This window comes from Gorilla gorilla, chromosome 20 (genome assembly GCF_029281585.2).
Source record: "Gorilla gorilla gorilla isolate KB3781 chromosome 20, NHGRI_mGorGor1-v2.1_pri, whole genome shotgun sequence".
NCBI classification, from domain to species: domain Eukaryota; kingdom Metazoa; phylum Chordata; class Mammalia; order Primates; family Hominidae; genus Gorilla; species Gorilla gorilla.
This window is the reverse complement of record NC_073244.2, coordinates 29970047-29992206: the sequence shown is the minus strand read 5'-3', so window position 1 is coordinate 29992206 and position 22160 is coordinate 29970047. Positions and strand designations below refer to the sequence as shown.

Here is a 22160-nt window from a genome sequence, read left to right as displayed (position 1 = left end):
CCCATCTCAACCTCCCAAAGTGCTGGGATTACAGGCGTGAGCCACTGTTCCCGGCCAACAGTTTTCTTAATGTTCTATCATTGTGGAGTTTCTCTGGGGCTGGATAAAATTTTTTCTTTTATTATTATTATTTTTTTATTATACTTTAAGTTCTGGGATACATGTGCAGAACGTGCAGGTTTGTTACACAGGTACACATGTGCCATGGTGGCTTGCTCCACCTATCAACCTGTCATCTAATTTTAAGCCCCACATGCATTAGATATATGTCCTAATGCTCTCCCTCCCCTTGCCCCCAACCAGGAAATTTTTATTTTAATGATATTTCCCAAACACTGTCTGGAATTACCAGATATGATAGAAACATATAAGATGCCAACCAGGATCTACGCTAGAGTGGGCTTACCCTCTCAGGCTTCCAGTCACTCCCAAATTTGCTGCCAAGTGCATGCTGTCGCCTAAATATGCAGGCAGAATTGTCTCCTATTTGGTATTGATAGTCCTCTACAGTCACTTCTGGAGGGGCTAGGCCAGATTTTCTACGAACTTCACAGGGCAGCAATCAGCCATTTTACCTCTTTCAATTACTCTTGTATCTTCAGACCTGAAACTGATTTAGAGACCATGGGGCCCACAAACCCAATTAGAGTAACAGGTGTGCATTGAGTATACACATAGACATGAGAATCTCCACTTTCCACTTCCTCCTGTTACTGAAATGCTCACAAATGTGCAGGTAACACCTGCTGATACTCTTATCCATCCAGAACCTAAATCTGCAGCTCCAAATTCTGAATCTAGGTCTTGAAATTTTGGAAATTAAAAAACTTATATCTGGGAAATGCAGGTCCTTTTAGTTGTCAAACTTGAAGAGACATTAAAATGAGAGCACAATTATGTCTTTCTCCCCACTTTCAACTATATGTATTCATACCTTGAAACTGTTTGCTATTGCCACCAGTAGCTGTGAATTAAATTAATAATGCCACACTGGACACTCTAAACCTTAATGATATACATCCAATCAATAATTAATGTTATTCCTGTAAGTAAGAGTTTCTGACAAACAAGTTTGTACCAGCCCAAAGAGAGAACAACCTCTGTCCTCTTTTTACCTTTACAAATACACTTGTAACTGGTGGTAAGCAAAATATAAATTCCAAGCAACTTGAGTCTTTGCTTTCATGTTATAATCCTCAAGCTTGGTCCTCCCAAAACTGTCTATTTATATTTATGTTGCCTCAGCTTTTCCCTTTTAGGTAGAAATATCATTTAGAATGAGCTAGAGCAGCCTCTGTGAGTGGACCTCTCCTTTGATTGTACTCCACTTACTGTGACACACAAGAATGCAGAGCCAGGTTTATCTGACATAGAATCTGCACATAAGGTCTAACCTCTGTCTGGGATTCACAAGTGAAGGTTAGACTTTCGATTGAGAATGTGCAGAAAACATACGGGGGACATTTTCTGCATTGTGAGATATCAACATAGAAATATTAAAACCCCTTTTTGAGGGTGCGGGTTTTTGAACTTCTCAGATCTTGTGCAGTGACTTTCTACAGTTATGTGAGGGGCTCCAGGTGTAAATAGAATCTGATTACAGAATCTGTAAGTGTAAACAAGCATCTTCAGAGTAAGAGATTAAGACTTACAAGGTATCCAGTGCCATGACCAAACTATACCTACCCATAAAATGTGATACTGGAGTAGAGTATTCTTGTCCTTTTTTTTTTTTTTTTTAAACCCAAGAGCTAACTAATCAGGACATGCAATTCAAGTTTTGGAGCTCTACCAGGACAGTTCCATTCTTCATTTAGCCTGAGTCTCTCATCCCTAGCTTATCATTGGGCCACCAGCTCAGGTGCACTGAGAACCCTTTCACAATCACCTAGGCATCTTTGAGAAATTTGAAAATGTCCAGAACAGAATTGTGTAAGGCTGACATGAGTGGTTAATTCTGCTTCTGTCTCAGTGCAAGAGAAATAAGTCATCCTGTGTTTGTTCCTACCCCCATGCAAGAGATGTCTTTGGTTGGTACTCAGATGAGAGTTTCTCCAGTTTCCTGGTACTTAGGTGAAAAACAAGGAAGAGGTCTGGAGACTCAGATAAACTAATTGCTTCCATTTCATATGACCATTAGATAAATAGATAAAGCAGTCATGGTCCCTGTCATCTGGGAACTTTTAGTCTAGACTACAGGAACTAGATAAACCACTGAATTGGGCATGATGTGGTTGCTACGATGTTCCTAGACAGGGGCAGTGAGGAAGATCCCAGGCCCCTTCAGTCTTCATCTAATTCCTCCTTTTGCACTGCTAGCGTTTTCTGACCCAACCCCATGGTGGCACAGGGGCAGTCAGTTCTCCAGCGGTAATGACTGGTACCTTTGCATTGACAGCAGGGACCTGGCAGGGGCTTAGTATATCCCTTTGCCCAATGCCCACTTTTCTTGCATTTGAAGCAAGAGTCTCTGCTGGCTTTACCTTTATGGCCCTTCAGATTTTCCTTAGATGCTCTTCGGGCATTCAGGACATCACCAATGATGGCTGCCATAATTTTGGCTTGCCGTTTTTCTTCACTCTGTTTCCTTTTTCCTTCCTTCAGGTCACAATTGTTATACACCATAAACGTAGTATCAACAAGCTGGTTTTGGTTAGTCTGTGGCCCTATCTGTAGCTTGTGGAGCTTGTGTCTAATGTCAGTGGCAGATTGGCTAATAAAATGTTTTGCCATTAATATTTTCCCTTCAGGAAGAGGAAGGGACTAGATTAGTATATTTTTTGAAAGGCTTCCTCCAACCTGCCATAAAACATGGCTAGATTTTTCTTCTTGCTTTGTGTAACCTTCTGTACTTTATCATAATTTTCTGCCTTAGTTATTCCCTTTCTCATTCCTCCAAGGAGAGCCTCAAGAAATTTAGCCTGGTTGTTTCCTACAGTGGTGTTGTAGTTTCAATGAGGATCAGTAGTGGGAACTGTTTCTGGTCCTGAGTGATTGCCCTGAGGGTTTCAGGTGAATAATCCATCCGCTTCCTGGTGGTGGCCTCAAAAGATTTGTTCTTTTTCTGAAGGGATGCAACAGGTTGCTAGAATAAATTGAACATCTCTCCATGAGAGATCAAAGTTTGAAACCCATCAGCAAATTTCCCAAGATTCTCAGAATAGCTTCCTAGCTTCTCCTTACATTGTTGCGTATCAGTTATAGAGAAGGGGACCTTCACTAGGACTGGCCCCTCAGCTCCTGCTACCCTAAGAGGTAGCAAGGCTGGAGAGAGAGTTCAATACAGTGTTCCCCCTTGAGTATGAGGGGAACTTGTAGGGTCCCCGGTGTTTGCTTCTGAGTTTTGGCCTCAGAAGCACTTGGCAAGGGGTCGCTTGGCAAGGATGGTCGCTGCCCACCCTGAGAACCAGGTGGCCCTGTAAAAGAAGGTTATCTATAATATCCACTTCTGCCTTAGAACTTTCCTTTGGGGGGTAGGTTCTGGGAGTTTCACAGATTGTTAGGTTTTGATATAGGTTCATGAAGGGCTGTACATAGGAGATTTCTGACCATTTGCCCTGCCTCTTGCAAAATAGGCCTGATTGCAGGATAGTGTCATAATTAATGCTACCATTGACTGCCCAGTGTTCTGAACTGAGCAGCTCATAATAGGGCCAGACAGTATTGCAGAAAAATATTATACATTTTCTCTTTAGATTGTCAGGGTCAAATTGATTCTAATGGTGGAAGATATAGCCAAGCAGGGAATCAGAATTGGAAATAGAGTGCCCCACAGTGGAATCAGGTGAAATAGATTAAGAGTTGCTCATAGTGGTCTAGAGAAAAGAAAAAAGAAGAGGACTTTGCAAAGTAGAGGGCTCATTAGGTGACCCAAATTTTTCCTGGGGCATCTCCCTGGAAAACTTCTTGGCCCAGACTGGGGTCTCTGGGAACATCCCCTCTTTAGGCCCCATACTTAGTCTGTCAGATGGCTCTGACCTTAGATAGGTGCCAGCACAACTTTAGAATGGTTCCCTCCACCACTGATGACCTACTATGAGGTGTTGTTTCTTTTTAAATTTTTTTTTGAGACAGAGTCTTTTGTCCAGGCTGGAGTGCAGCGGCATGATCTTGGCTCACTGCAACCTCTGCCTCCTGGATTCAAGCGATTCTCCTGCCTCAGCCTCCTGAGTAGCTGGCATTACAGGTGCGTGCCACAATGCAAGACTAATTTTTTTGTAGTTTTAGTTGGTCAGGCAGGTCTCGAACTCCTGACCTTATGATCTGTCCGCCTCAGCATCTCAAAGTGCTGGGATTACAGGCATGAGCCACCGTGCCCGGACTACTATGAGCTTTTTTAAAGGTTTATCTATCCCATTTAAAGCAACCCTTTAACTCTCTCAACTTCAGCAATAATACATTTCCTTTCATAAGTCCCTCCCCCCCCCACCATGCACCTCACAGACCACCTGCAACATGCTTGGACCCTCCGACTTATATAACCTTTTTGCATAGCTAGGTGGGTTTTCTGTTCATAGCTAGTTGAGTGGGGGAAGGGAAGAATTTAGCGTAAGAAAAGAAAAGAAGGTTTAAGTCACCTGAAACATGTGAGTTCACCCTGGGCGAACTGCCCGCTGCCAACTGTGTCATATATAGGGATCAGGGACTATAACCAGAAAGGATAGAAAATCCCCCTTCTGGGCAGGACAGGCAGCCCTGTTTGCTCATTGGCCTTCAGAGAACATAAGAGAGTGGCTCTGGCTAGTTCCACTCAATTACCAACATCTACTAGAAAATGGCTGCTGAAAGACTGAAAAAGGAGAAAAGGAAAAGGTCTTGAGAGGTGACAGCGTGCTGGCAGTCCTCACAGCTCTCGCTTGCTCTTGGCACCTCCTTTGCCTGGGCTCCTACTTTGGCGGCACTTGAGGAGCCCTTCAGCCCACCGCTGCACTGTGGGAGCCCCTTTCTGGGCTGGCCAAGGCCGGAGCTGACTCCCTCCCTCAGCTTGTAGGGAGGTGTGGAGGGAGAGGCGGGAGCGGGAACCGGGGCTGCGTGCGGCGCTTGCGGGCCAGCTGGAGTTCCAGGTGGGCGTGGGCTTGGCGGGCCTCGCACTCAGAGCTCCCGGCCGGCCCTGCCCGCCCCGGGCAATGAGGGACTTAGCACCCGGGCCAGCGGCTGCGGAGGGTGTACTGGGTCCCCCAGCAGTGCCAGCCCACTGGCGCTGCGCTCCATTTCTCGCCGGGCCTTAGCTGCCTTCCCGCGGGGCAGGCCTCGGGACTGCAGTCTGCCATGCCTGAGTCTTCCCTCGCCTCTGTGGGTTCCTGTGCAGCCCGAGCCTCCCTGACGGATGCCGCTCCCTGCTCCACGGCGCCCAGTCCCATCGACCGCCCAAGGGCTGAGGAGTGCGAGCGCATGGCGCAGGACTGGCAGGCAGCTCCACCTGCAGCCCCGGTGCGGGATCCACTGGGTGAAGCCAGCTGGGCTCCTGAGTCTGGTGGGTACGTGGAGAGTATGTCTAGCTCAGGGATTGTAAACACACCAATCAGCACCCTGTGTCTAGCTCAGGGTTTGTGAGTGCACCAATCGACACTCTGTATCTAGCTGCTCTGGTGGGGCCTTGGAGCACCCTGTGTCTATCTCAGGGATTGTAAATACACCAATCGGCACTCTGTATCTAGCTCAACGTTTGTAAACACCAATCAGCACCCTGTGTCTAGCTCAGGGTTTGTGAGTGCACCAGTCGACACTGTATCTAGCTGCTCTGGTGGGGTCTTGGAGCACCCTGTGTCTAGCTCAAGGTTTATGAGTGCACCAATCGACACTGTATCTAGCTGCTCTGGTGGGGCCTTGGAGAACCTTTATGTGTAGCTCAGGGATTGTAAACACACCAATCAGCACCCTGTGTCTAGCTCAGGGTTTGTGAGTGCACCAGTCGACACTCTGTGTCTAGCTGCTCTGGTGGGGCCTTGGAGAACCTTTATGTCTAGCTCAGGGATTGTAAACACACCAGTCGGCACTCTGTATCTAGCTCAAGGTTTGTAAACACTCCAGTCAGCACTCTGTGTTTAGCTCAAGGTTTGTGAGTGCACCAATTGACACTCTGTATCTAGCTGCTCTGGTGGGGCCTTGGAGAACATTTATGTCTAGCTCAGGGTTTGTGAGTGCACCAGTCGACATTCTAGCTACTCTGGTGGGGCCTTGGAGAACCTTTGTGTCGATACTCTGTATGTAACTAATCTGCTGGGGACGTGGAGAACCTTTGTGTCTAGCTCAGGGATTGTAAAGGCACCAATCAGCGCCCTGTCAAAGCAGACCACTCGGCTCTACCAATCAGCAGGATGTGGGTGGGGCCAGATAAGACAATAAAAGCAGGCTGCCCGAGCCAGCAGTGGCAACCCACTGGGGTCCCCTTCCACAGTGTGGAATCTTTGTTCTTTAGCTCTTTGCAATAAATCTTGCTACTGCTCACTCTTTGGGTCCACACTGCTTTTATGAGCTGTAACACTCACCGCGAAGATCTGCAGCTTCACTCCTGAAGCCAGCGACACCACGAGCCCACCGGGAGAAATGAACAACTCCAGATGCACTGCCTTAAGAGCTGTAACATTCACCGCGAAGGTCTGCGGCTTCACTCCTGAGCCAGCAAGACCACGAACCCACCAGAAGGAAGAAACTCCGAACACATCTGAACATCAGAAGGAACAAACTCCAGACGTGCCACCTTAAGAGCTGTAACACTCACTGCGAGGGTCCGCGGCTTCATTCTTGAAGTCAGTGAGACCAAGAACCCACCAATTCCGGACACAGTCTCAGAAAAAGGACAAAAACAATAGGACTCAGAAATACAAACAGACGAAAGGTCTCAGGTCCCTCACCCAAACTGTGAGGTGGTAGTCAGGCACTTGCACGTGGAAACCTTTCAGTTTCTTCAAAAAGTGGCCCTGGGTCGGGGGGAGGGGAGGAGAGAGAGAGAAAGAGAAAAAGAGAGAAAGACTTCCCTGTATGTAAAAGGAGAAAGGAAAAAATTAAATCCAATACTTTGGGCCTACCTCCTCTCCTGCCTGGCTCACCAAAATAAATTACCAGTAGAGGGTCTTGACTGCAAGTTGTCCAGATTCTTGGCCTTTTGAACAAAGAATTGGATGAAACAGCAAAGCAAGAAAAGAATGAAGCAACAAAGGAACAAACGGGTTTATTGAAAATGAAATTACACTCTGCAGTGTGAAAGTGGGCCAGAACAAAGGCTTAAGGTCCCAGACAACAGAATTTTCTTGGGTTCAGATAACCCCTAGAGGTTTCCCATTGGCCACTTGATGCTCACCTCATGTAAATGAAGTGGTGGCCCACAATTGCTCTGATTAGTTGCAGAAAGAAACCAATCAGATGCTGACTCGAAGTTAAAAAAGTCACAATCCTCTGCAAATATCCAATTGATTGCAAAAGCAACCAATTAGAGGCTAAGGTGAAGTTACAAAGTGTCACTTTTATTCAAATAGAGACTCAGCCCACAATCAGTCTGAATGGTTGTGGACAGCAAATTTCCTATCTGCCTCACAGAAAAGGTGGGGATTTGCAAAGGCAATAGCCTCTGGTCTTTTTGTTACTTAGGCATGGAAAGTTAGTTTTCCTTTCCATTTAGGTCTAGGAATTCGGTGTGAAATGGTCTTAGGTTCCCTGCCTCCAGACCCTATCCTCCTGCCTCATTAGTACATGTGTACCTTATGGTTTCCAAATGCAGACTTATTTAGATGTTGCTGCCTTCTGTTTATTCTGTAAACTTTAAAGAGCCAGCAAAGAATATGAAAATTGGTAGTCTTCATTTGAGAAGTATTTGTGTTGTAACAAGAGTGCTGAGTGTAAGGGACTCCATGCTGTGCCTGCTTTCTCTAATGCTAATCATGAGCCCCAGAAGAGCAATTGATAGGGAATATTAATGCGTTTAAAATACCCATTAATGGCTGGCTGCCATGGCTCATGCCTTTAATCCCAGCACTTTGGGAGGCCAAGTTGGGCGAATCACTAGAGGTCTGGAGTTTGAGACCAGCCTGACCAACATGGTGAAACCCTGCCTCTACTTAAAATACACAAAAAATTAGCTGCTTGTGGTGGCAGGCACCTGTGTTATCCCAGCTACTCAAGGCTGAGGCAGGAGAATCGCTTGAACCCAGGGGCCGGAGGTTGCAGTGAGTCGAGATCGCGCCACTGCACTCCAGCCTGCGCTACAGAGCGACACTCCATCACACACACACACAAAAACCCAAAGAACAAAAGAACCACTCATGAACCCTAAGTCTGCAGAATTACATCACAGAGAGTGGAGCCACAGTTTCCAAGTATTTTTTAAGCCCATTAAAGCTTTAAAGGCAATGCCCAGCTAAGTGGTTTTCAGCCCAGGTTTGATTTTTTTTTTTTTTTTTGAGGTGGGGTCTTGCTCTGTGCCCAGGCTGGAGCGCAGTGGTGCGATTTCAGCTCACTGTAACCTCCACCTCCTGGGTTCAAGCGATTCTCCTGCCTCAGAATCCTGAGTAGCTGGGATTATAAGCAAGTGCCACCTCGGCTGGCTAATTTTTGTATTTTTAATAGAGACGGGGTTTCACCATGTTGGCCAGGCTGGTCAGGAACTCCTGACCTCAAGTGATCCCCCTGTCTTGGCCTCCCAAAGTGCTGAGATAACAGGTGTGAGCCACCATGCCCAGCTCAGGTTTCTAATTAAGATTACATGGCCAGTTTGCAGAAATATCTACTTGTGCCCTATCCACAGGTCTGTTTATTCTTCTGGGCAGAGGTATCATGTTTTGTTTTTTGTTTTTGACATGGAGTCTCACTCCGTTGCTCAGGCTGGAGTACAGTGGTGCGACCTGAGGTTACTGCAACATTCGCCTGCCAGGTTTAAACGATTCTCCTGCCTCTGCCTTCCAAGTAGCTGAGATTACAGGCGCGTACCATTATGCCTGGCTAATTTGTGTATTTTTAGTAGAGATGGGGTTTTGCCATGTTGGCCAGGTTGTTCTCAAACTCCTGGCCTCGAGTGATCTGCCCGCTTTGGCCTCCCAAAGTGCTGCGATTACAGGTGTGAGCCGCTGTTCCCGCCCATGTTGTTTTAATTAAGTGCCTCTTGTGACTCTAAAGTGAGGCCAAAATCAAGTATGAGGGGTTTAAGATAAATTCATGAGAGTTAAGTTCTACCTTTGCTCTAAAGAATGGTCAAAGGGCTGGTTCTGTTTGGTTTGGTAGTGACAGGAAAGTGTGGCCCGTATTTTCATTGCTGTAGCAGAAATTGCTGATGTCCATGGCAGGGGAGGGCACCTGAGGACAGAAGAAAAGGAACTTTTACTTTTATCTCCGTGGAGCAGCTCATGGTTCCTGAATCGCTTCTGGTATGAAGGACAGAAATGGGTGGACTTTTTCTGCGAGTCTTGGTCCTTCTGCCTGTGAGTGTGGTGGTACCAGGTAAACATGTGGTGCTGATACCTTTAAAGGCATATTCTCCAGATGCAGGTGTAATTTGACCAGAGAATCGCATGTGAAAAGAATTTTCAGAGAAAGGAAGAAATGGCTTTTTTTCGGTTAAACATGTCTCAGATCAAGAGCTGTGTCCGCTCTGCCTCCTGGAATGCCATGCGTTTAGTACCTGCAAACTTTGACTTCTCTACTTGGGTTTTTTCTCCCTAATGAGTTTGTTTTAACTACTTCTAAAAACTCTTATGATAGTCAAGAGTCTCTGAAAAATACTTCTTTTCCATATACCAGAGCCTTCTCTACATCATGACTTCTTATATGCCATGCAGAATTCTCACGATTATTTTATAATCTGCAATATTAAAAATGTTACCTGTGGCTATTGAACATGCAAAGGTGCAGATAACTCAACATTTCTATTGGGGAAACCTGCGGTCCTTAGTAAAAATGGAGAACATCTAATGTTGAGGCTCCATCTGTGTTCTCAATTAGCTATTATTTAAACAAGATAGCGTTTATTACACAGAAGCTTGTGAAGCTCTCAAAAAGCTACGTGTTTGTGTTTATGCCCTTAATTATGTATTTTTTTGAGATGGAGTCTCACTCTTGTTGCCCACGCTGGAGTGCAATGGTACGATCTCAGCTCACTGCAATCTCCACTCACCACAGCCTCCACCTCCCAGGTTCAAGCCATTCTCGTGATTCTCCTGCCTCAGCCTCCTGAGTAGCTGGGATTACATGCATGCACCACCAGGCCTGGCTAATTTTGTATTTTTAGTAGACTAGGTTTCTCCATGTTGGTCAGGTGGGCCTTGGAACTCCCAACCTCAGGTGATCTGCCCGCCTCGGCCTCCCAAAGTGCTGGGATTAAAGGCATGAGCCACTGTGCCTGACCTATTATATATGTTATTATTTAGAAAATTATTATATATACACTGGTGTTGTGGCTCTTGTGCCACTCTGTTTTCTCAGGGTTAGAGAACACATTAGGAAATATTTCTGTGTAAAAAATATGATTTTATTGGATAATTTCAGTCACTCCTATAAATCAGAACCTGTTCTCTTTAGTCTCTCATTTTACCTTGAGTCAAATTATAATCTCTGTTGGCTACCTGGTGAATATGTTTGTGTGTATGTGTTTTTCAGGGACTGTTGACATTTAGGGATGTGGCCATAGAATTCTCTCTGGAAGAATGGCAATGCCTGGACACTGCACAGCGGAATTTATATAAAAATGTGATTTTAGAGAACTACAGAAACCTGGTCTTCCTGGGTAAGGATAACTTAAACACAGTTTGTTTTTTTTTTTTGTTTTTCTTTTGAGACGGAGTCTGGCTCTGTCACCAGGCTAGAGTGCAGTGGTGCAGTCTTGGCTCACTGCAACCTCCGCCTCCCGGGTTCAAGCAATTCTCGTGCCTCAGCCTTCCAAGTAGCTGGGATTACAGGCGTGAGCCACCATGCCTAGCTAATTTTTTTTGTATTTTTGGTAGAGACAGGGTTTCACCATGTTGTCCAGGCTGGTCTCGAACTCCTGACCTCAGATGAGCCATTTGCCTCGGCCTCCCAAAGTGCTGGGATTACTGGTGTGAGCCACCATGCCTGTCCCAACAGACAGTTTCTAATATACCATAAAGGTTTCATTTCTCTTCTTTGTAGAATATATTTTGGTAATGTATGCTTTGCATAAATGAGTTTCAGATCCCTGTTTTTGAGAAAATCTTAAGGATTTGTCTGTATAGAGAAGAATTTCTTTAGTATGTTTCATCTTGATCTGAACTTACAACATTCCTGAGCTGATCTGTGTCCTTCACTCTAGTGGTAATTTCAGAAGTTTAGTGGCATAAAATATTGTTGCCCACACCTTAAAATCGAATTGCCAACACCAAGTTTTGATTCAGTAGTACTGGGTAGTAAAATTAAGAACCTACAAATTTAGAATATTTTCTAAGTATTTAAAAATTTCTGTTATAAGTCAGTATTTTGGGATTAATTTACTAGACTATTCCATTATATTGTCTTTACTGAGCACATTACTAGGTTGGTAATTGGAGAATATGAGCAAGATTCATGTTATTTATTTTTTAATAAAACAGGTATTGCTGTCTCTAAGCAAGACCTGATCACCTGTCTGGAGCAAGAAAAAGAGCCTTTGACTGTGAAGAGACATGAGATGGTGAATGAACCCCCAGGTAAGTGAGAATGAAAGTGAATACAACAGGTGACACTGATGAGAGGTCCAAAGGTCAAAGAGAAAGCCAGTCCTTAAAATGTGATTTGGGAAGCCGTGTTTTAAAGGAAATAGTTTCTGGAAAGCCTGAGTATTTTATGCTCTCACATTTGAGCATTTTCTGTCTTATGCTTTTAAATTCTCTAAGGTTTCTGTTTACATTTTTGGTAATTTTCCTTTAAGTTTTCGATGAGAACCAGTGTCCTCTTCATGGCATACAAGAGACTGTGCAATCTGAATCCTTACTCATTTTTTTTGGAGGCACAGAAATACCTACATAATTTTGAGAAACTCTGTTAAATGATTTTTTAAGTTCTTTTTTTTCCATCTTGTCTGAAACGTATGAGAAGTGGTTTCTTTTCTGTTGTTTTCTTTCCTTCTTTTTTTCTGAGACAGAGTCTTGCTCTGTAGCCCAGGCTGGGGTGCAGTGCTACAGTCTTGACTCACTGTAACTTTTGCCTCTTGGATTTAAGTAGTTCTCCTGTCTCAGCCTCCCAAATAGCTGGGATTACAAGCATGTGCCACCACGCCTGGCTAATTTTGTGTTTTTAGTAGAGATGGGGTTTCACCATGTTGGCCAGGCTGGTCTCAAACTCCTGCCCTCAGGTCATTTGCTTACCTTGGCTTCCCAAAGTGCTGGGACTACAGGTGTGAGCCACTATTCCCCGCCCTTTTTTTTTTTCATTTTTCTACACATTTTACTTGTTTGTATTTCTATAATCTTCAAATGTAGTCTTGAAATTATAAAGGGCTGGGCATCGGCTCAAGGGCCAGGCACGGTGGCTCACGCCTATAATCCCAGCACTTTGGGAGGCTGAGGTGGGCAGATCAGGAGGTCAGATAAAAACTAGAAAGAAGCTTTCTGAGAAACTGCTTTGTGATGTGTGCATTCATCTCACAGAGATAAATCTTTCTCTTGATTCAGCAGTTGTAAACGTGGCTAACATGGTGAAACCCCGTGTCTACTAAAAATACAAAAAATTAGCTGGGTGTGGTGACACACATCTGTACTCCCAGCTACTCAGGAGGCTGAGGCAGGAGAATCGATTGAACCCGGGAGGTGGAGGTTACAGTGAGCCAAGTTTGTGCCACTGCACTCCAGCCTGGCTATAGAGTGGGACTCCGTCTCAAAAAAAAGGAAAATTACAAAGTATGATATTCTTCTACTTTGTTCTTTTTTCTCAAGCTTGCTTCGGCTATTTAAAGTATATCATAGTTTCATTTAAATTTTAGAATTGTATTTTTTATTACTGTGAAAAGCAAATGCCACTGGAATTTTGATAAGGAGTCTTGAATCTATAGATCATTTTGGATAACATGGCACTTTAACAGTATTTATTCTTTCAGTTCATAGACATAAAATATTTTCAAGTTTATTTATGTCTTTTCTAATATCTTTCACTGATATATCTCTCACTGTAAAGATTTTGTACCTCCTTGGTTAAATTTGTTCTCAGAAATTTATTATTTTAATGCTATTGTAAATAAGTTTTTTCTCTTATTTTATCAGAGAGTTTAAGTTTATGGAACCCTAACTTGTATGTTAGTTTTATATTTTTCTGATTTACTGAGTGTATTTACAAGTTTTAATGTACTGTTTATGTTTAGATATATGATCATATAAGCTACAGCCAGCAACTTTTTACTTATGTGTCTTCAATTTCAATTGCTCTTTTTCATTTTTCAACTAATTCTTCTGCCAGTACTTTCAGTGTTATGTTAAACTAGCAGCATTGACAATGGGCACAATATAGTTTTGCGTTGGCATCTGTGTACAGAAGGAGAAAACACCTCAAGTTTTTATAAACTGGTTTCAGAAGGTAAAGATCTTTTGTTGGACACTCAGGGTGATGGGATGCCCTCTGGGTTTGTAGTGGAGAGGGGGTTGTAGCTTTGTCACAAGGCTGCTGGGTCTGCACTAGGGTCGACCTTTAGTTGGCTTGTCCTAAAAAACTTGGGTAGTTTAAATTCCCATTTTGGACAGACTGAATTTTGGCAGGGGATTTTGCTCTGTAGGGCAGACACTAGGGCAGGTTTTTGCAGTAGGGTCTGCATATGGTGGGCCTTATATCAAAATGTGAATGACTATGGCTTTCAGCGAGTACCAGAAAGGATCTTTCCAGGTCACTGTGTGGGTTTCTGTATAGGCAGAACTGACCATAAACTGTGGCTCAGCGAGCTGGAACTGAGTCATTGAACTGCTTCAAGGACCACAGTAAAGGCTAAGGTCCTTTACCTTAGGCCAGTCCACATGGCTATAAATGAGTATCTTCCTCTGGGCCTCTGGAAAAGCAGAATCTCTCCCAGACTTTGGCTGGGAGGAGTTTGGGATGGTTACATAGTAAGTTCAGAATTCTCAGTGGGACCAAGTTGGGTGGGCCATTTCCTAGTCTGTAGTTAAGAACAGGGATCCTGTAGTTTGCACCTGAATGAGGGCCTGCCTTCTGAAAAGAAGACTTTTAAATCTTGGGCTTTATCAGAGTTCCACAACTCCCTCTCTCTCTGGATCTCAAAGCTCTCAAAGGCACTTATTTTGAGATGGAGTCTTGCTACATACATAATTTAGGCTGATTTTGAAATCCTAACCTGAAGCAATTCTCTAAACTTAATATACCATGTATCTTTCATTACAGGTGTGAGCCATGATGCCTGGCAATCACATAAAGGCATTTTTGTCAGGGATGGCTGACAAATTGTCTTGCTGTGCAGGAGATAACAAAATAGGGCACCTTTTATTCTCCCATCTTACCAATTTCACTCCTGCTATACATTTTTATTCTCCATTTTCTGTTTCAATTTTGTCTGTAATTTTAGATTTAGAAATTTAGAACAATATGCTAGAATTTACATGTAATGTCTAAAGTAAATTAGATAATTTGCAGGCACTCCATATTTACTAAAACTGTCACTTATAAATTTAGGCTCTATGTAGGAAAAAACAATTCTATGATTTGCACCCATTTTGTCCAGCCTGTATCTAAATAATATAATTTATTCGCAGATATTTGTTTTATATATCACTCTAACCATATTCTGCAATATATATATTTTTATATATTTAACATTTTATATATAGATATAGATCTCTATAGATCTATATCTATCTATAGATTGATCTCTATAGATCTATATCTATCTATAGATTGATCTCTATAGATCTATATCTATCTATAGATCGATATCTATAGATCTATATCTATCGATATCTATAGATCTATATCTATCTATCGATATCTATAGATCGATAGATATAGATCTGTAGATCTATATCTATAGATATCTATAGATCTGTAGATCTATATCTATAGATATCTATAGATCTGTAGATCTATATCTATAGATATCTATAGATCTGTAGATCTATATCTATAGATATCTATAGATCTGTAGATCTATATCTATAGATATCTATAGATCTGTAGATCTATATCTATAGATATCTATAGATCTGTAGATCTATATCTATAGATATCTATATCTGTAGATCTATATCTATAGATATCTATAGATCTGTAGATCTATATCTATAGATATCTATAGATCTGTAGATCTATATCTATAGATATCTATAGATCTGTAGATCTATATCTATAGATATCTATAGATCTGTAGATCTATATCTATAGATATCTATAGATCTGTAGATCTATATCTATAGATATCTATAGATCTGTAGATCTATATCTATAGATATCTATAGATCTGTAGATCTATATCTATAGATATCTATAGATCTGTAGATCTATATCTATAGATATCTATAGATCTGTAGATCTATATCTATAGATATCTATAGATCTGTAGATCTATATCTATAGATATCTATAGATCTGTAGATCTATATCTATAGATATCTATAGATCTGTAGATCTATATCTATAGATATCTATAGATCTGTAGATCTATATCTATAGATATCTATAGATCTGTAGATCTATATCTATAGATATCTATAGATCTGTAGATCTATATCTATAGATATCTATAGATCTGTAGATCTATATCTATAGATATCTATAGATCTGTAGATCTATATCTATAGATATCTATAGATCTGTAGATCTATATCTATAGATATCTATAGATCTGTAGATCTATATCTATAGATATCTATAGATCTGTAGATCTATATCTATAGATATCTATAGATCTGTAGATCTATATCTATATCTATATCGATATATCTATATATAGATATATAGATATATCTATATATCTATATCTATATCTACATAGATATATAGATATATCTATATCTGTATAGATATATCTATATATCTAGATATAGATCTATAGACATATCTATATATCTAGATATAGATCTATATAGATATATCTATATATCTAGATATAGATCTATATCTCTATATAGATCTATAGATATATACAGCAATGTAAGGCTATTTTTTTGCTTCTAAAGTTGGATTACAGCAGTTTTGTTTTGTGTAACAATAGCATATATTTAAGACGTAAAATTTCCGTCGTTTTTTTGAGACAGAGTCTCATCCTGTCATCCAGCCTGAAGTTCAGTGGTACAATCTCTGCTTACTGCAACCTCCACCTCCCAGGTTCAAGTGATTCTCCTGTCTCAGCCTCCTGAGTAGCTGGGACTATAGGCACATGCCACCATGTCTGGCTAATTTTTGTACTTTTAGTAGAGATGGGGTTTCACCATGTTGGCCAGGCTGGTCTTGAACTCCTGACCTCGTGATCCATCTTCCTTGGCCTCCCAAAGTTCTGGTACAGGTGTGAGCCACAGAGCCTGGCCCAAAATTGTCTTTGTTTTTTTTGTGTTGTTGTTGTTTTTTTTATTATTTTGAGATGGAGTTTTGCTCCTGTTTCCCAGGCTGGAGTGCGATGGTGCAATCTTGACTCACTCCAACCTCTGCCTACCGGGTTTAAGCAATTCTCCTGCCTCCACCTCCTGAGTATCTAGGATTACAGGTGTGCACCACCACACCTGGCTAATTTTTTTGCATTTTTAGTAGAGACAGGGTTTCACCGTGTTGCCGAGTCTGGTCTCAAACCCCTGAACTTGTGATCTGCCAGCCTCACCTCCTAATGTGCTGGGATTACAGACGTGAGCCACTGCATCTGGCCTAGAGACATCATTTTTAATGCTATATCAGTGTTGCCTGCAAGATTTTATGAGTAAACGTTTCTCTTACCATGGTTTTGCCATTCCATATTAGTGTGTTTTTTCAGTTTGACATCTGTTTATTGTTTTTTTGTTTTACCATTTTAGACAATTTGCAATTGTTTGTACACTTTGTGGGATTTAATTAAGAAATAAATCAGCCACATATCTATCCCAATCAGATTACTTATGTGTGTTTATCTATGAATATGACCCCAATTTTGGTTATGGCTTATCTTGTATGTATTCTTTCTTAGCTGATTTTCAATGATTGTTTTATCTTGTCTAAGTGATTAGTCATGGAGATAGTCTTTTTTTGTTCTTTCGAGATGGAGTTTCACTCTTGTTGCCCAGGCTGGAGTGCAGTGGTGTGACCTCTGCCCACTGCAACCTCTGCCTCCCAGGTTGAAGTGATTCTCCTGCTTCAGCCTCTCAAGCAGCTGGGATTACAGGCATGCGCCACCATGCCCAGCTAATTTTTTGTACTTTTAGTAGAGACGAGGTTTCTCCATGTGGTCAGGCTGGTCTCCAACTCCTGACCTCAGGTGATCCACCTGCCTTGGCCTCCCAAAGTACTGGGATTACAAGGCGTGAGCCACCACACCCAGTGAGATAGTCTTATTTTCACCATGTGTTTAATAATAAATATATATTTCTTTTGTGTGAGAGAAACACTTTTGTGATTTGAAGGTAATTCATGTAAAGATTTATAATTCTGTATTTTTCCATTTTTTCTTTTAAAAAATTTAATTGTAAAACCACATAAATTTTACCATCTAAAATCTATTGAAGTGTGTATTTCAGGGCCAGGCATGGTAGTGGCTCACATCTTTGATCCCTGGATTTTGGGAGGCCAAGGCAGGAGAATTGCTTGTGCCCAAAAGTATGAGACTAGCCTGGGAAACGTATGGAGATTCTCTGTCTACAAAAAATTTTAAAAAATAGCCAGGCATGGTGGTGTGCACCTGTGGTCCCAGCTTTTTGGGAGATTGATGGTGCAGGATTACTTTAGCCTGGCAGTTTGAGGCTACAGTGAGCCATAATTGTGCCACTTTACTCAAACTTGAATGACAGAGTGAGAACCTGTCTCAAAAAAAACTGTACATTTCAGCCATGTTTAGTATATTTGTATTGTTATGCAAAAGACTTCTATAAATTTTTCATCTTGTGAAACTAAAACTCAATACCCCTTAACAACTGCCCATTTTATCCTCTCTCCACCCGTTGACAAACACCCTTGCACTTTCTATGAGTGTGACTAATTAAGATATCTCACATAAGTGGAATCATATAGTATCCATCATTTTGTTACTGGCTTACTTCAGGTGACATAATATTCTCAAAGTTTATCTTAAAATGTTGACAAGATTTATTTAAGGCTGAATAATCCATTGTGTGTGTGTGTGTGTGTGTGTGTGTGTGTGTGTATACCTTTTTTGTTTTTTTGAGATGGAGTCCCATTTTGTCACCCAGGCTGGAGTGCAGTGGCACTGTCTCGGCTCACTGCAACCTCTGCATCCTGGGTTCAAGTGATTCTCCTGCCTCAGACTCCTGTGTAGCTGGGACTACAGGCACATGCCACCACACCCAGCTAATTTTTGTGTTTTTAGTAGAGAAGAGGTTTCACCATGTTGGCCAGGCTGGTCCCAAACTCCTGACCTCAGGTAATTTGCCCACCTCAGCCTCCCAAAGTGCTAGGATTATAGGCATGAGACACTGCTAATGCATTTTTTATAGAGATTATGTTGAATTTGTTCACCACTTTTGGTTGCATTGACATTTTTGAAAAATTAAGTGTTTTGGCCCTTGAACCAAGAATATGTTGAAGACTGTTTTATTTTCATATATTTTTCAATTTGCCAATTTTACTTCTCCTTTTAATTTTTTGTTTTATTCACTTTTGGTCAGAAAATGTTTATAATTTTGGTTTTCCTAAATTTATTTGTTGTTGCTGTTAGATTTTACTGTGTCACTCAGGCTGGAGTGCAGTGGCATAATTTTGGCTCACTGCAGCCATAACCTCCCAGGCTCAAGGGATCCTTTTACCTCAGTCTCCCAAGTAGCTGGCACTACAAACGTGCCATGGCTGCTACCATGCCTGGCTATTTTTTTGGTTATTTGTGGGAACAGGGTCTTGCTATGTTGCCCAGGCTGGTGTCAAATTTCTGGCCCAGCTGGGTCTTCCAAATTGTTGAGATTATAGGCATGCACCCAGCCAGCATTCTTAAATTTAATAAGACTTGATTTGTGTCCTAACAGAATACACCAGGTGCAAATAAGAATATTGTGTATTCTCTTGCTTTTGATTGAAAAGGTTTGTACAGGTCTGTTAAGCCTATTTGGTCTGTGATATGGCTTGGATGTCTATGTTCTCCAAACCTCATATTGCAATGTAATCATCATTGTTGATTTGGGTCCTGATAGAAGGTGAATATGGGACCTAGTGGGAGGTGCTTAGGTCATGAGGGAAAGTTCCTCATGAACGGCTTGGCACTATCTTCTTGTTAATCAGTAAGTTTACACTCTGTTAATTCAAGTAAGAGCTAGTTCATTAAAAAAAAAAAAAAAAAAAACCTGGCTTCTTTACCTGACACTTGCTTTGTATCTTACCATGTGATGTGTCCAGTTAATCTGTGCATTGCACTGTGATTGTAAGCTTCCTGAGACCCTCACCAGAAGCAGATGCTGGCACACGCTTTTTGTACAGTCTGCCGAACTGTGAGCCAAATAAACCCTTTTTCTTTATAAATTATCTACTCTCAGGTATTCCTCTATATGTAAATAATTGAAGTTTGCAATTTACTTTTTTTTTTTTTTTTGAGACAGAGTCTTGCTTTGTCACCCAGGCTGGAGTGTAATGGTGCGATCTTGGCCCACTGCAACCTTAGCCTCCCAGGTTCAAGCAGTTCTCCTGCCTTAGTCTCCCAATTAGCTGGGACTACAGGCTCCCACCATCATGCCCGGGTAATTTTTTTTCTATTTTTATTAGAGATGCGGTTTCACTATGTTGGCCAGGCTGGTCTTGAACTGCTGACCTCGTGATCCGCCCGCCTCAGCCTCCTAAAGAGCTGGGAGTACAGGTGTGAGTCACTGCACCTGGCTGTAATTTACTTCTGAAAACATTATGTTATATTGGGGAGTAGAAAAAGCTGTGTTGGGTAAATGTGACAGAATTTTTTTTTTTTTCTATGTGGCTCTTTGCATTGTGCTCACCTGGGGCAATGCATACACTTAATTATGGCCTGTGGTGCCATCTTGTTTATGTAGTTTGTGTAATTTTATAAGTTAGGTTTGGAAAGTATATTTATCTGAGTCTGTAAAGTAATGTGTTATTTTTATTTCTTTCAGTAATGTGTTCTCATTTTGCCCAAGAGTTTTGGCCAGAGCAGAACATAAAAGATTCTTTTGAAAAAGTGACACTGAGAAGATATGAAAAATGTGGAAATGATAATTTTCAGTTAAAAGGCTGTAAAAGTGTGGATGAATGTAAGGTGCACAAGGGAGGTTATAATGGACTTAACCAATGTTTACCAACTATGCAGAGCAAAATGTTTCAATGTGATAAATATGTGAAAGTCTTTAATAAATTTTCACATTCAGATAGACATAAGATAAAACATATGGAAAATAAACCTTTCAAATGTAAAGAATGTGGCAGATCATTTTGCATGCTTTCACACCTAACTCAACATGAAAGAAATTATACCAAGGTGAATTTCTGCAAATGTGAAGAATGTGAAAAAGCTTTTAACCTATCTTCAAAGCTTACTAAACATAAAAGAATTTATACTTGTGAGAAACTCTACAAATGTCAAGAATGTGACAGAACTTTTAACCAATTCTCAAACCTTACTGAATATAAAAAAGATTATACTCGAGAGAAACCATACAAATGTGAAGAATGTGGCAAAGCCTTTAACCAGTCCTCACACCTTACTACACATAAGATAATTCATACAGGAGAGAAACCCTACAAATGTGAAGAATGTGGCAAAGCCTTTAACCAGTTCTCAAATCTTACTACACATAAAAAAATTCATACTGGAGAGCAACCCTACATATGTGAAGAATGTGGCAAGGCTTTTACCCAATCCTCAACCCTTACTACACATAAGAGAATTCATACTGGAGAAAAACCCTACAAATGTGAAGAATGTGGAAAAGCTTTTAACCGATCCTCAAAACTTACTGAACATAAAAACATTCATACTGGAGAGCAACCCTACAAATGTGAGGAATGTGGCAAAGCTTTTAACCGATCCTCAAATCTTACGGAACATAGGAAAATTCATACCGAAGAGAAACCCTACAAATGTAAAGAATGTGGCAAAGCTTTTAAACACTCCTCAGCCCTTACTACACATAAGAGAATTCACACTGGAGAGAAACCCTACAAATGTGAAGAATGTGGCAAAGCTTTTAACCGATCCTCAAAACTTACTGAACATAAGAAACTTCATACTGGAAAGAAACCCTACAAATGTGAAGAATGTGGCAAAGCTTTTATCCAATCCTCAAAACTTACTGAACATAAGAAAATTCATTCTGGAGAGATACCCTACAAGTGTGAAGAATGTGGCAAAGCTTTTAAACACTCCTCATCCCTTACTACACATAAAAGAATTCATACTGGGGAGAAACCCTACAAATGTGAAGAATGTGGCAAAGCTTTTAGCCGATCCTCAAAACTTACTGAACATAAGATAATTCATACTGGAGAGAAACCCTATAAATGTGACAGATGTGACAAAGCTTTTAACCAATCTGCAAACCTTACTAAACATAAAAAAATACATACTGGAGAGAAACTACAAAACTGGAATGTGTGATAATGATTTTGACAACACCTCAAACTTTTCTAAATATAAAGGAAATAATACTGGTGAAAAATTCTAGAAATGTAAAGAATGTGTCAAAGACTTTAAATGGTTTTCACACTTCATTGTATGTAAGATAATTCATACTGGAGAAAACTACAAGTGTGAACAATTTGGCAATAATGTTAAGGCTCAAACCTTATTGCACAGGAAAGCATTTATACTTAAGAAAAATTGTACAAATATAAAGAGTGTAAAATAGCCATTAATATCTGTTGACATCTTAATATCAGAATGTTGGTACTTAATAAAAGCATTATAAATGCAATTACTGTCTAAAGATTTTAAGAAAATATAAGCCTTTGAAGAAGAGTATTCGTTTTGAAGACAAAGATTACAAACATAAAGAGGGTTGTAGTACATTTACTGGTATCATAAAGCTTATCATATACATTTTGTACTAGAGAAAAACCCTGAAGCAGTTGCTCAAAGTTTTTTCAACATTAGTGAATCTGTATGGGAGAAAAACTCTGCAAATGTA

The 22160-nt window shown here is 41.0% G+C and overlaps 1 protein-coding gene across 1 annotated transcript in view; it reads left to right on the top strand.

Moving 5' to 3' along the window:
* ZNF675 (zinc finger protein 675) overlaps positions 1–21947 on the top strand; it is a 35716-nt gene extending 13769 nt beyond the window's left edge. Inside the window, 4 exon segments of the mRNA XM_004060423.4 lie at positions 10585–10711; positions 11532–11627; positions 20151–21609; positions 21611–21947. Coding sequence (XP_004060471.2) covers positions 10585–10711; positions 11532–11627; positions 20151–21609; positions 21611–21698 — 1770 coding nt within the window. The 3' untranslated portion in view covers positions 21699–21947.
* The last annotated feature ends 213 nt before the right edge of the window (positions 21948–22160 follow it).